The sequence below is a fragment of the Amblyomma mixtum genome, chromosome 9 (genome assembly GCF_055824585.1).
Source record: "Amblyomma mixtum isolate Tamu chromosome 9, ASM5582458v1, whole genome shotgun sequence".
Taxonomy (NCBI): Eukaryota; Metazoa; Arthropoda; class Arachnida; order Ixodida; family Ixodidae; genus Amblyomma; species Amblyomma mixtum.
The window spans coordinates 73,255,879-73,270,978 of NC_143020.1; the positions used below are offsets into that span (position 1 = coordinate 73,255,879).

The 15,100-nt window shown below is 47.5% G+C and overlaps 2 protein-coding genes across 3 annotated transcripts in view; both read right to left on the reverse strand.

The window, feature by feature from the left end:
- Positions 1-15,100, reverse strand: part of LOC149329713 (uncharacterized) — a 190,173-nt gene that overhangs the window by 173,583 nt on the left and 1,490 nt on the right. The window contains exon 2 of one of the 2 annotated variants that reach the window (XM_089560433.1): positions 10,319-11,670. The exons of the other annotated variant lie outside the window; for it this stretch is intronic. Within the exon in view, the coding sequence (XP_089416559.1) occupies positions 10,873-11,670 (798 nt within the window). The 3' untranslated portion in view covers positions 10,319-10,872. Of the gene's footprint in view, positions 1-10,318; positions 11,671-15,100 lie in introns of those variants that run through there. 2 annotated transcript variants of the gene reach the window in all.
- LOC149329722 (uncharacterized) lies at positions 656-4,084 on the reverse strand. Its single transcript, XM_089559592.1, has 2 exons — positions 3,639-4,084; positions 656-2,003 (listed from the first exon to the last, which is right to left on the reverse strand). Exons 1-2 carry the CDS (start codon positions 3,921-3,923, stop codon positions 930-932), a joined length of 1,359 nt encoding a protein of 452 aa, XP_089415718.1. The 5' UTR covers positions 3,924-4,084; the 3' UTR covers positions 656-929.

A 15,100-nucleotide genomic window follows, 5' to 3' on the forward strand; every position in this document is an offset into this window, starting at 1 on the left:
AACCATGCAACCGATTAAAGGCATCATATAGTGATGCTCCAACTAAGTGGGACTCAGTTTAGTTCATTGCTTAATTAACCAGTTAGCCTAATTAAGCTGTCTAGTCAGACGAGATAAATAAACAAAACCGAGAAGGTATTTGGTCGAGTTTGGAAATCTAACCAGGGTTTCTGGAGTGCGAGGGGAGCACGGTAACCACTCCGCCATGCCAGCTCGATGGTTTGGAATGAACAAAGGCGCGTCTAGTGAATACAGTGTCTTCGTTCACTCACATCTTCCTTCCTACCCTTAAGGCGAGGTTTAGGTGTCCACCGAGAGATGCGAGACAGATACAGTTCCTTTACTCAACATCCAATTTGCCGGCGAGCAAGGCGTAGAGCCTAACGAGCGATGGCATTCTGTGGACTCCGTGGCAGCGTTGCAAGACGCTATCGCGTTCCGCACTCAGAGGCGAAGCTTAACATCTTAACAACACATCAGTGACACAAGCAGCAACACCGCGCTTAAGGCTTTCGCCTCTCCGCGCTTTAGGTGAACAAAGCGCCCCCCTGAATTTTTTTTCCCCTATAAAAACGATATAATCAGAAATGGACGCAATAAGCGGTTACTATTTGCTCAGGAAAGTTTCGAGAAACACGCCTCGCTCGCCGCGAGATGGGAAATAACACTTGTTTATTTAGTTATTTACACTTCACATTTCACGGTAGGGGACATATGAGGCTCAGAAATGACACAAACTTGGAACCTGCTTTTGTGCATGTCTCTAATCAGAGATGTTGCGAAAGGAGTCTTCATATCAGTGTTTTCAGACTAATTTCTTCCTAACGTAAACTCAGTCCCTAAACAACTGAGGAAACAAATGGAGCGTACGAGGGCGTTCACAGACACGAAGTTGTAAGGGATGGCAGGTGTCCGGGCTCAAGTTGGGTTCAAGGCAGCAGTTCAAACTTAATCCGAAGCTCATCGTTATCGACGTACCCGTCACGGTAGAGATCTTGGAGTACAATGCAAGGATAAATGCGACGAGTATCGTTTCTTGATGTTGTTGGCTTTTCATTATCTGGGTCATACGGATCTCGTTCAACTTCCCGCACAATGTCTTCCCTTCCTCTCGGATGAATTACGCTCATCCTGACCTTGCGGTTGAAAGGCCACTCGACTTCATCGTCCATGTCGCCCTTGTGCAGGGTGTACTTCAAGAGCAGCTCAACAGATGCCCCGCCACGGAAGAACGAGACTTCAGGAGACATGCAGTAGCCGCACAGGTACACCTTCTCGCTGTGATACTCAGCCCTGCCTTTCCGCATCACCCTGTGTTGAAGCGATATCACTCCTTTTACAAGAAACTCACAGTGCGTCTCTTGTAGTGCACTCAGTGTACGCACATTGGTGACGGGCTGCAATGCTTTTTGAACGCTGTCCTTAAAATCAGCCTTGATTTGTTCAATGCTAGCTGAGATCTGCGACAATTCGTCACGCGTTCTGTTCAATTTATCGCTCAGTGATTTTTCCACGGTTCTGAAACAAGTGTGAAATGTATCACTGCATGTCGCAAAACACTGTTTGAGTTCTGCCTGAGACGACGCCATTTCGTCGTGGATCTGTCCAGTTAAAAACTCTACTTCTTGGTGCAACGTCTCCTTCACTGTGCTCGTGCCATGAAAAAGTTCGTTCGATCTGTAGCCATGTGTGTTGATGTCCACAGTGATTGGATTCAGATATGCTGTGATTTCCCCCGCCTGCCTTTCTAAAGCGTCTTTGAAAGAGGTCAATGATGCTGCCTCCCCCGCGTGAGCCGGTGGAACTTTGCTTTCGGATTCCACGGTCGTCGAAGTGTTGCAAGAGGCCGACCGGAGATGCCCGCACACGTCTCTGCAAAGAACGGAGGCCGAGCACTTGGGACAACGGACGGAGTGGTGTTCGCATTCCAGCTGGAAATGCCGGACTATGCCTGAAGCAGCTGCCCCAAACTGGCAGCCACTGCCTTCATTCCAGCACCTGACCTGAAAGGAGACAAGAGACGTCACTTGGAGACATGTTGCGACTATGTGGCGAGGGACTTGCGATTTTCTCTAAGGTAAGTTAGTCGGAAATAACCGCTCGGTTGTGGGGCTTTGATGGCTGGGGAATATTTTTCACTATTCTTCTTAAATTGATTTTGAGAAATTAAACGCTGCTCGTGATCAACATTTACCATGGCAATCACATTTTAAATTTTCTGTGTTTTCTTGAATCTGCATCGTGCACCTTGATCAATCAGTCTGTCGTACGGAAATCACGATGCTTCACCATTCGTCGCGAATTTTTGAAATGGTGATAATGTTACCGAGAGCTGACACATTGTGTTATCTCCAAGCAGTCCGGCAACAGGTGGGAGGTCGCAGTGTTGTGTTCAGCGAAGATTACGACGGCCTGCCCCTGATAGCTTTGGCGACGCTCCAGCACTGCATTCTAGGCTTCACCGAGGAGCTGCAGCACAACTTCGCAGCGGCGGCTTCAGACACCCACGGTAGAGCAGCATGCGAACTTTAAATCTAAGAGGGGTTATTTCCGTACAAGCAAAGCAAGATGCGCTGCTTTTGCACATACGGCGATGGAAACAGGAAGACGTCAGCCGTGAGCGACTGGAACGCAAGGCTCCACCCTAAATTTAATCACATTCTAACCATGGAAACACTAAACACAGGCAGCAGTGCGAGATAACTATAGCCCCGCTTTTGGTTACGCGATTACTTTGTAAACGTGATAATGTAATGAGATATCTATTAACACATTTTGTCTTCGTGTAAAGGTAAATTGGAAAACTTGGGATATTGGTTTGAAATGTCGGTATGGTATCTATTTCCTGAGCAGGTTCAGTGGTTAAACCAAGCTTTAGCTTGTGGACAGGTCAACGGTCGAGGGGCAGCCTAAGCTAAAACCGTAATTCCATGCTTCAATCATCATCGAGACTTCCGAGTTTACGACTAAAAGTTCGATATCACCGAGTTTCTTCCGGAGCTCTCCAATATGGTGCACTCGAAAGCAGCGGAGACTGAGAAGTTTTCCTCTCACTATATCAGGGCCTTCAAGTGCAACATATCTCCCACAGCGGCTCTCCAGAGCCGCTGTGGAGAGCCACTTTGGAGAGTCACATATTTTTGCAGCTGAGATACTGCATAGGATGCCTTGGATTTCGAATTTTTTCGCTGCTGCGGCTGCATTAATTTACGGATATGGTTTCTGGCTTATGGGGGTTTAATGTCCAAAAGCGCCGGGGGCTATCAGAGGCGCGGTACTAAAGAGGCCGGAAATTTCTACCACCTGTGGTTCTTTAACGTGCACAGACAGTAAAATACAGGGGCCTCTAGAATTCGCCTCTATCAAATTTTGACCTCCGCGGCCGGTATCGAACCCGCGTCTTTCGGATCAGCGGCCGGGCGGCGTAGCGAATGAGCCACAGCGGCGGCCTTATTCTACGGATACCACTCCTGTCCAGCGCAACATTAAGCCAATAAAGGGGCTCCTCAACAATACAAATATTTACAGAGCTCTTTCATTGCTTTTATTCTGGCCACCGACACATGTGTAATATGCAGACATACGGAATCGCCAGGCGCAAACGAAAAGAAACAAAGAAAGCTCATTCCCGTAATTACCTCCCTTCTCAGCAGATCGTCAGCAGAGAAGACCATAAGGGTGACGTCCTCCTCCTCGAAGTGGTTGCCGTCCAGAGGACACTCGTTCGATCCGTCCTGGCTGCACTGCCCGTAGCAACACTCGCACAGCACGTGCATGCAGGGCAGCAACGCGGTCCGCTTTCGCACCAGACCGCAGGCACTGCATACACGGTTGGCTGGAACAGGCTTGCGGAAAGTCAGGGGCCTCCAGTCGAGCTCCGGGGTGAATCCCACCAGCGTGCACTGCGTGCTTGAGGGAGGCATCGTTCACCGCGTATGGGTCCGCTGCGCCGGTCGCATCAGGAACTGCTTTTTCCAAAGCCCCTTCAGAACGTGGCCTTATCTCCTTCGTGGCGATCGTCAAGGCGACAATCGCGGCTGCGTGGTCTGGCTCTCGTCGTAAGTGCAGCGGAGCTGCGAAATTCCTCTCTTCGAAATGTACAGGGTCAATCACACTTACAAGGAACACGGCTCCGCGTAACTGGGCCAGTGGCGGTCCCAGACCGTGGTTTTAGGGGGGGGGGGGGGGGGGGGGTGACAGATTTCCGTATATCAAAAAAGAAAAAAAAACATAGAAGCAACGATTTTTTAATTTATTTTATTCAAACAAAAAATTTTGTGCGCTTTGTTGTTGAAAAATAAATGGCTAACGGTACAGATGTTATACCATTACTCAGTATTTGAATGTTAACGTTTACGCGAGCAATATTCATTTGGATAGAAGGGGAAACAAGCCGACGGCTGAGATATCCCGCCACGGCATGTCCACGAAGGTCAAAGCACCTGACCGGACATTTCACCAGTGGGATAAGCGGCCTTCATTACTCAGTTCTGAGAAGTGGCTTTGTTCGGCCCGGAGTACCCTCCTTCAAGGCGACCGGTCGGCGCTTATTGTCAAGCCAAAAAGGAATGATCTCCTCGCTGGCGTCGCTGTCCCGCATGGTGGGATAAAGACATGAATGGGTGGCTCTTTGCCGCCCGACGAGGTTGCTGGCCGCCGCAACCGCAGGTGAATGGCACCGCCGTCGTCGCCGCGCCGGCGGCATGGCAAGACAACGTTGGGGGCACGGCAGGACCACGATACCTAGACAATCCCTGCGAGCTGTGCTCGTATAACTACCAACGTGTAGAACTTGGAATTGTGTGAAATAAGGCAGCCACTAACACGGTGAACGTACAAAGTAGGGGAATACTTGACGCATCACGCAGGAAAAAGCTTTCCAGTTCTACGTCAAAAATCTCATCTCACCCTATGAGAGCCCGAAAACGGACGTTTAGGAAAATGTGCAATAGATTTTGGGGGGGAAGGGGGGGGGGCGACCGCCCCCTCCCCCCCCCTCCCCTTAGGACCGCCACTGGGCTGGGCACATGCAGAGTACCATTAAGACCAAGCTCTTAGCAAACGCATGAAAAGGGGCACGACACGAAACACCACGTCGAAGTCTCTCTTCTCGTGCGTCGCTCTGCATCGATTCAAGAACGGATTAGATGCAATGGCACTCGGCAGGCACGTGGCCACGCGAAGCCGTGTTCCCTTTAATTGTGATTGACCCTGTACTGCCGCTAACTTGAGATATGACACGCCGCTAGGATGGCTTAAATAAACTGGCCGCGAAACTTTCATAGCAGCTGATACGTAATAACTCAAGCAGCACAGTCAATGAGCCCAATAAGGGAACGTATTTGCAAAGTACACTCTTACAAAGGGGCAGGGTAAAATCCTCCATCTGCAATATTGGGCCGATAACTAATGCTGCTGGGGAAACTAGGCGGTACACGTGCTACCAGACAACTGGAAGGGGGGGGGGGGCAATTTTTTTAACGGAAGAGAAAAAGTCATGTCTATAATAAGCATGGTTTGGCTTATTACTGTTTATGACACTTTTTTCCCGCGATCGATATAGTCACCTGCCGCAGAAAGGCCTTTATAGAGGGATACTATTTCTGAGCAGGCTAGCTTTTTTTCATGGTAAACGAATCTACGTTTTGCGGAACCAGTGTAGGCTGGACGACAGCAGTTCCATTTGAAAATGGTGGCTACGTAGTGCTTCTGGAAAAAAATGTTATCTTTTGTTAATTGCTGTCGAGTTAGGGGTGAAAACGACGGTGGAGGATAACGCAGTATGTCATGGGAACAAGGGTGAAATGGCAGATCCGTTACTAAAGTTTTAGTACAAACATTCGCGACCAGTTGCATGAAACGTGTGGTTGGGACGAAGGGGCCTTGAAAATCATCTGTGTAAAAAATTTTCTCGATTCTATCTGCAAAAATAGCCGCAATGGTTCATTAAAAACCCGCCGCCGACACGCCTTCCTCGCTTCCGGAAGCGCAGGGTAGGGGGACGGCAAAAAGGGAGAACTGGCGGAAGTGACGCCATTCACGGGTAGTCTGCCGGCCGTCCTGCTTTGCTTGCCCCTTTTCGGCCCGCACTTCGGTGAACGACGGATCAACGCTATCCTCTGCCAGTGCCGTTTGCTATCTCTGGTTCGGGCGTTCTGTGACGAGTGCGTGCACCGACGAGTCGTCATCATGCCCTCGTTTTGCGCAGCGTTCGGTAGCGCGAACACTGGCGGCCGAGAAGACGTGGTGTTCCTCACGTTCCCACAGGATAGGAAAGTTTCTGCGCGGTGATTCCACTGCCGTGAAAAGGAAAAATTATCGTGCCTACGAAATCAACTGCCGTGTGCTCCTACCATTACCGCGACAGTGACTATTATCTTAATAAACAGATTCACAACAGCGCTACAGAACAAGGACAGAAGGAACACGAAAAACACAGGACGGGCGCTCGTGTTCCTTCTGTCCTTGTTCCGTAGCGCTGTTGTGAATCTGTTTATTAAGCATGAACCAACTAGCCCACACCAGAATCCTCTTGACTATATCGAAGCTTGGGAACGATGCGGGCGCTCGGTATTGCAATTTAATCGGCACGACTGTAGCCCTGAGTCATTCCAAGCACAAGTAATACTCTCCATCATTCATCAGAGCGCACTACACGCAGCTGCACCTAATTGAAAAAAAAAAACCGATTATATCAGCCTATAGTATACTTGAACAATGCCACCATTTGCACTCATGAACGCTTGTTCATGGCTGACGATTAACAATGGCTTCAGATTTCTTTCAAATTTTTTCTGGGGTCAGAACGGCGAAGTCGCCGATTCGCGGTACGCATATATCTGACACAAATAATTGTGCTGGCTACCTCGATGCGAAACTGGAGCAACTGTATCTCGCAGCACACTAGTCTTGACAAGCAGCACTGCTCCGAAACGCAGCCATAATTATTGTTCAGATGCGTGTTCAGAATGCGAAGAAAAGAAAACAAAATGTGCGGGGTTAAGTGCAGATGTTTTGCGGTTGAACCGGAGCGCGAACTTAGGGCAGAAGGAATAGCGCACGCGAGAGCTTGCTCCGTCGTCCGATCTCTTCGTGCTGCCGTACAACAGTGAACCCACTTCAACTCGTCCAGTTTAGCATTGTTTTGTAGTTCTAAAAGGCATTTGGGTGTAATTATACACCTCACTATAAATAAATGAACAAACAAATGCTTTGTCTCACGTGACTCATGTAAGCCTGCCGGCGATTTGAATTCGATCATGTTTACACGTCTTACAAGTTGTCCGGTTTTTATGCAGCATTGAGTAGACAACAACGTTTCGACGTGATTTCCTTTTTTTTATTGCCACTTGCACACGCACCTATGCAAAAGCTATGTACGCACAACGCACATGCACCTACTCAAACGCTATGTACGCACGTACGCAAAACATGCGTACCAGTTGAGATTTCCAGCACGTGAAAATGTCGCGACCTCAATTTATCAGCCGGCGCACTCCGCGCCGTCGTTGGTTCCGCCGTTTTCTGGACACGCTGATGGCTCGAACATGTAGGGTGAGAGACCAAACTGTTCAAGACCGCTGTAATGATCCATAATTTGCAGACCGCATTTCTCAAGCCAGCTGAAGCAACGCGCTACGCAGCAGCGCAGTCGGTGCTGGCCGGAGATCCCCGTGGATGACGTCACGGCAGTCCCAGCCAATCGCGGGCAACAGCGTCGTTCACTCGGCGCCCTGTGGCGCCGGTGCCCGTTTTCTTCCAAAAAACAGCTTTTTGCGTTTATTTCCACCCTTTTTGAACGAGGTATTCTTTTTCAGTGGACTAAAAACTATGAAATGCCGCAGGAAACTCAATTTTTACGAAAAATGCTAAAGCTTCGCTCTAAGTTTTAGGCGAAACCTTCGCGAACATTGACTTTCTCGCACGAGAACTGAATCCTTACATCCATCGCTATTTTAACTCACTAGAATTGTTCAAGTTGAAACACTGTCTTTTTAAGTGTGCGTAAAAGAAAACATGGTGTAAAATGAGTGAAAAAGTTACTTCTCTTAATAAGGCACGTGCTATACGGGGCGCCTAATATCTCCGCAATGTATAGCAACTTCAATGCCAGGACTTTTGGAGCGAGAGCTCTGGAAAAATAGCCGGGTGTTCATTAACGTGCGTTGACATCGCACAGTACACGGGCCTCTGGAATTTCGGCTCCATCGAAATGCGATCGCCGCGACCGGGAAGGAACCCGCGTGTTTCTGGTCAGCAGCCGAGCACTATAACCACTGAGCCACCACGGCGGGTTCCAGGCTTCACCATGAGATCGCAGGTAGACATATGTGCAAATAGTGGACGAGAAGCGATTTAATTTCGTGATTTTTCCGCGGGGACAGAGAACCGCCGTACAGTGAAAAAGGACGGGACTAGAAAATAATGACCTCACTCTTCACCTTTTCTGACTTCGTAGCGAGTTTGCCTGCATTTTCAAGGTGCGAATAGCTGCGATGAAGGGTGTGTAAATTGTTTATGCATTACAAGGGGGCTCAGAAAAATAAATGATTGTGTGAATGATGCTCACTAGCAAACGTAGGAACGAGGAAGGATTAATGTATGTATGAAACCTGTTGATTGCTGTTCAGCCACGTAGGAGTGAAGGTCAGGCAGGCCGCAGCCTGTGACGGAGATCGATGCCTGCCTGTATACTGCGACCTGTACGAGCAGGGGAAAGTTGTAAGGGACTGCTGCGCCTCGCTGCACCCTTCATCACACACGTTTAGGATACCGTGTACCGTGACAATGTTACCGGTACCGGGGTGCCGTGAGCTCATCCAGCTCATGCGCATGCGCAAACCTCTTTGACAGCGCCAGATGGCGCCAGGTACCGGTAAGATGCGCGCGCACCTGCAGAATCGGGACCAATCAGCGAGTGCTCACCGACGGTGGGCGGACTCCCGGTACTCCGGTAACAGTAACGGTATGACGGTACACAATCATAATTTTGTTTGCATTGTTGGTTTTACTAAACAATGCATCTTATTTTAACTCCAGCTAAAAGGTGCTGCAGTGCCTCATGACAATAGAAAGAACGAAATCCGCGATGGCAGCGAAGGTGGCGACCGGGTCCGTGTAGATCTCCGAAGAGGATGAAGGCGCGTAATTTTTGCTTCAGCTTTATCGCCTTCGAAAAATTGCTCGCTTGGAAGCGACAGAATAAAGTGGGCACGAAGCTGTTCCGTATCAGCGATAGTCAGAGGTTGAAGAGAAACACCGAAAAGCATCGAGTATACGAAGAGTTGCTGGGTTTCCAGGAATTCAGAAGAAATTGACCTGACAAAATTTGTTCTACCATGCATGACGTGTGCATGGTTTCCAAAAAAAGAAGCCAGTATCTTCGACCACGGTAGGTCACTCTCCCAGCTAACAGGCCCCCTTTCGTTGCGTCGTCCAATCTGTCAGCCTATACCCTATTAATTTTCCTTTTCCTCTAAAGCTCCTAATCCTTCCAACAGTTCACCGCCTGTGTCTTGGCCACTCCCCCGTAGTGGGTATGTGCCATTCTACTTGAGGCCAACCAACCAACCAACCACTCCACCGATAACAAGGCGAACTCCTCTGCTAAAGAAGAAAAGAAAGAATGGCAGTTTTCCGCGGTCGAACATCGTCATAAATTGCGAAATAGTGTACAGCGAAATGATCCCTATGCGACACGAAGCCAAAGTCGAGGCTGCAAGCTGAGCCGGCAGCATACTCAGTATCCAGGTAAGAATGAAAGATGGGGAATGCGTAGCTTCCGACGGGGGGCGATGTCCATTTCCGAGCCGTGGACCACATTTGTCTTAGTTTGGAACAAGTTACTGAGGGGCAGCCTTCCTTCTGTCGCTCGTCTAAACAAGGCCTTTTTGGGAACAGAACAACGCTGCTGTATTTGTCCGCGTGAGGCAGAAATGCTCGAAGATAAAACGTGCATAACAGAGCAAATGAGGCTGCCGTTGTTTTGGCAGAGTTGCTCTGATCGTTACTATAGAAATACACGAATATAAAAAAAAGCTCTTGATAAAATTTTGAATATGTCATAGCTTAGAAGTGTTTCTATTTAAGATGTCAAAAGTATCTCTAGCTGTGTGCTGTTAGCAGGTAACACTTAACACAATTACGATGAAGCAGCAACCATTATATCTTCGCGAATATAAAGACTGGACATCGTAAATAAATTGCAAATGCCGGCCGGCGTTTTTATTTCGCATCGAAAGGATATAATCAAAAATGGACGCAATAAGCGGTTACCATTCGTTTACGAAAATTTAGAGAAACACGCAGGATTCGCAGCGAGAGGGGAAATGACATTTGTTTATTTAGTTATTTACATTTTACATTTCACGGTAGCGGACATGTGCGGGTCGGAAATAAAATAGAATTAGAACCAGTTTTTTTACAGCGTTGTTAATGAAAGCTGTTGGGAAAGAGCTTTCATACCAGTATTTTACGAGGAATTTCTACCTAACGGAAATTTATTCTCTAGAGAAGTGAACAAAGAAATGGAGCGTACAAGGGCGTTCACAGACACGAAATTGTAAGGGATGGCACGTCTCCGCGCTCAAGTTTGGTTCAAGGCAGCAGTTCCAACTTTATCCGAAGCTGATCATTATCTACGTACCCGCCATGGATGAGATGTTGGAGTTTAAGGTTCATCATAAAGTAACAAGGCTCGTTTCTTGATGTTCTTGGCTTTTCATTAAGTGGGTTAGATGGATGTGTTCTGTTTTTCCGCACAATGTTTTCCCCTCCTCTCGGATGAATTACGCTCATCCTGACCTTGTGCTTGAAAGGCCACTGGACTTCGTCATCCATGTCGCCCTTGTGCAGGGTGTACTTGAATTTCAGCTATATAGTTCTCGCGCCACCCAAGAACCAGACTCCAGGAGTCATGCAGTAGCCGCGAAGGTACACCTTCTGGCTGTCATAGTCAGCCCATTCATTCTGCATCACCATGTCTTGAAGCGATTTCTCTCCTTTTACAAAAAACTCACAGTGCGTCTTTTGTAGTGCACTCACTCTATGCAGATTGGAGACGGATTCCAACATTTTTTGAACTCTGTCCTTCAATTCACACTTGACTTGTTCAATGCTAGCTGCAATCTCGGACAAGTCGTCTCGTGTTGCGCTCAATTTATCGCTCAGTGTTTTTTCCACGGTTCTGAAAAAAGTGTTAAATGTATCGCTGCATGCCGCAAAACATTGCTTCAGTTCAGCGTTGGACGACGTTATTTCCTCGTGGTTCTGGCCTTTTAAAGACGTTATTTCTTGACGCAGTGTCTCCTTCAGTGTGTTTATGCCATGAGAGATTTCGCCTAATCGGTCCCCATGCGTGCTTATATCAACAGCCATTGGCCTCAGATATGCTTTGATTTCACCCGCCTGCCTTTCGAAGGCTCCTCTGAAAGAAGCCAACGATGCTGCCTCCTCCGCTTGAGCCGGTGGAACATGGCTTTCGGATGCCACGGATGTCGAAGTGTTGCAAGAGGCCGATCGGAGGTGCGTGCACACGTCTCTGCAAAGGACAGTGGCCGAACACTTGGGACAACGGACGGAGTGGTGTTCGCATTCCAGCTGGAAATGCCGACCGATCTCTGAAGCAGCTGTCGCATACTGGCAGCCACTACTTTCATTCCAGCATTTCACCTGCAAGGATACAAAATAAGTCACTTGGAGAGATGCTGTGACTATGTGGCGAGGGACTTCTGACGTTCTCTAGGGTAGGTTAGTCGGAAATAACCACCCGGTTGTGGGAGTTTGATGGTGGTAGAATATTTTTCATTATTCTTCCTTGAATTGATTTTGAGAAATTAAACGCTGGTCGTGACTAACATTTACCATGGCAATCACATTTGAAATTTTTTTGTGTTTAGTGAATTTGCAGTGTGTACCTTAATCTGTGTGTCGTACGGAAATCACGGACAAAAATATTGTTGTCGTAAAGACTAAAAAATGTTTGCCTCACCATTCGTCGCGAATTTTCGAAAGGATGATAATGTTAGTGAGAGCTGATACATTGTGTTCGAGAAAGGCGCGTAACTTATCTCCCAGCAGCCCGGCAACAGGTGGGAGGTCACTCTGTTTTGTTCAGCGAAGATTACCATGGCCTGCCCCTGATAGCTTTGGCAACGCTCCAGCACTGCATCCTAGGCTGCATCGAGGAGCTGCAGGACAACTTCACAGTGGCGGATTCAGTCACCCACGGTAGAGTGGCATGCGAACTTGAAATCTAAGATGTATTTTTTTCAGTCGAAGCAGAGCAAGACACCCTGGTAAGCATATGTGGCGAAGGCAGAAACAGGCAGACGTCGGCCGTACGCGACGGGAACGCAAGGCTCCACCCTGTATTTAATCACATGCTAACCATGGAAACTCTAAACGCAACCAGCAGGCCGAGATAACTATGTCTCCGCTTTTGGTTACCTGAATACTTTGGAAGTGTGATACAGTAATGAAAAATCAATGAACTCATTGTCTCTTCGTGGAAAGGTAAATTAGAAAAAATTGGATATTTCTTTGAAATCTCGATATGGTATCTCTTTGCTGAGCAGCCTCAGTGGTTAAACCGAGCTTTATCTTGTGGACAGGTCAACGTTCGAGGCGCAGCCTAAGCTAAAACCGCAACTGCATGCTTCAATCATCATCGAGACTTCCGAGTTTACGTCGAAAAGTTCGATACCACCGAGTTTCTTACGGAGCTCTCCAATAGGCATACCATCTGCAGCAGTGGAAAGCAGCGCAGACTGAGGAGTTTTTCTGTCATCTGTGGGGACGCTTTCGTCGCCTGCGTTCACTTTCCCGCATTGCACCCCCTACTGTAGTTAGCTCCTCCGCGACGCACTCTTCTCAGTTAGGTTACTGTAACTAACAGGGGAGGGCGCTCGCGTCGCAGCGACACCAACGCCACGGATGGCGTTTTGCTGCGCACTCGCGGGGAGCGACGGGGTCTGTTCTCCCTGGGACCGGGAAGCGAGCAGACGTTTCGCTCTTCGTCGGCGGGCGACCTCGTGTGGAAACGTGTTCCCCTCAGCTCGTCCTGTCCGGCCTCGGAGTTATTCCCTCTGCCCTACCGTGGGCGAACGTTCGCTCGTAACCGTGCTGGTGAGTCGGACATCCTCGATTCCTCAGTGTATTTTGTTGCTAGCTGGCGTTATTGTTGTTATAGCAATAAATGCCTTGTTTGTGTCAGCCAGTGTGTCGTTCCTTTGTTCCCGCGGAGCACGGCCCGCCGTGATCGGCGTGCGCTCGGTAGCGCTCGCGACCATGGGGTGGGGTCCGCGCGGCTTTGAACTGTGTCAGCGAAGGTAAAACGGGGAGAACGTGTTTATCTACCCCTATCCAACCCCACGCATCATATCAGGGCTTTCAAGTGAAACTTATTTCTCGCAGCGGCTCTGGACGATCCTTTTATTTATTTTATTATTTATACAGAATACCCCTAAAGGCCCTCGAGAGGGTATTACATAGGGGGGGGGGGGCACAGGCAATTGAACAGAATAAAACAAAACCACAAATATAAAACAAACAACAAAAGCACAAACAAGACACTTTGCATGACATAAGTAAGCAAAAGAATCAAAACAATGGCAGCGCGGCAAAGTACGAAGATTACTGCAGTATTAAAATTATACAAACAGAACACTAGTACAATGAATCTTTTTAGTAACAAACCCTGCAAGAAAGAAGCCATGAACAAATAAAATAACAATGTCTGCGAATAGTTAAGCAGTAGTTATTGAAGATTTAAGTTTAAAATATTTATCAGGATCAGTGGTGGTTGCGACATGTGAAGGCAGAGTGTTCCAGTCAGATATTGTGCGTGGTAAGAATAAATGCGCATAGATAAAAGTTCTGCACGTGAAACGTCTAACTTTAAAGGGATGATCGCGGCGGTCAAAAATCGAAGGAGGCAAAGAAAAAAAGTCGTTATGAAGTGATGGATGATGATAAAGTTTATGAAAAAGTGATAGACGTGCAATTTTACGGCGGAGACATAAATCCTGGAGATCTGCGCGTTTCTTTATGGCTGTGATGCTGGTGTTACGTGAATAATCGGAGCAAATAAAATGAACGGCACGGTTCTGCAATGATTCAATGTTATTTATTAGGTAAGATTGGTAAGGGTCCCAAAGAGCCGAGGCATATTCAATTTTAGGTCGAATTAGAGTGGTATAGGCTAGAGCACGGAGGTGAGGAGGAGCATGCTTTAGGTTATGTTTTAAGAGACCTAATGACCGATTAGCAGATGCAAGCATAAGGTTAATATGGTGGTTCCAAGCTAAGTCTGAATGAAGGTGAAGTCCTAAGTACTTATACGTGGTGACTAGCTCGAGTGAGCTATTTAAGGAGTATGCTGTTTGAATTGGAGACATTCGGTTAGTCAAAGACATCAATTTAGTTTTTGAATGATTAAGTTACATAAGCCAGGTTGAGCACCATGCTGTTACTGAATCCAGGTCAGATTGAAGGGATTGGCAATCGGTGTTAGAATAAATTTTGCGATAAATTACACAATCATCAGCAAAAAGTCTGATATGGGAAGAAATGGAATCCGGTAAATCGTTGATCAATATTAGGAAAAGTAAGGGGCCAAGCACACTTCCTTGTGGGACGCCAGATTGTACTTGGCTGAAAGACGAATTGTGGTTATTGACAGTTGTAAATTGAGACCTGGAAAAAAGAAAATCTTTAACCCATGCAATGACAAGAGGGTGAATATTAAGCAGTGCTAGTTTCATTAATAACCGGTTGTGAGGTACTCTGTCAAAAGCTTTAGAAAAATCAAGAAATATGGAGTCTACTTGAATGCCAGCATCAATCGATGAATGTATGTCTTGAATGAATCCGGCAAGTTGCGTTTCGCATGAGTAGCCTTTACGGAACCCATGTTGATATTTAAAGATAATGTTATGTTCTTCAAGATAGTTAATTACCTGCGAGTGAATTACGTGTTCAAGAAGTTTGCAAACAGTGCTAGTTAATGAAATGGGTCGGTAATTTAGTGGTGAGGAACGATCGCCAGACTTGAAAATTGGCACAACTTTAGCTAGGCGCCAGTCCAGCGGAATCACGCCTG

What these genes read in the sequence shown, in the direction of transcription:
- LOC149329722 (XM_089559592.1), bottom strand. Translation starts at nt 3,923, where the DNA reads ATGCCTCCCTCAAGCACGCAGTGCACGCTGGTGGGATTCACCCCGGAG. An exon ending in ACGATCTGCTGAGAAGGGAG is followed by an intron (nt 2,004 to 3,638) that starts GTAATTACGGGA and finishes GTCTCCTTTCAG; the next exon opens with GTCAGGTGCTGGAATGAAGG.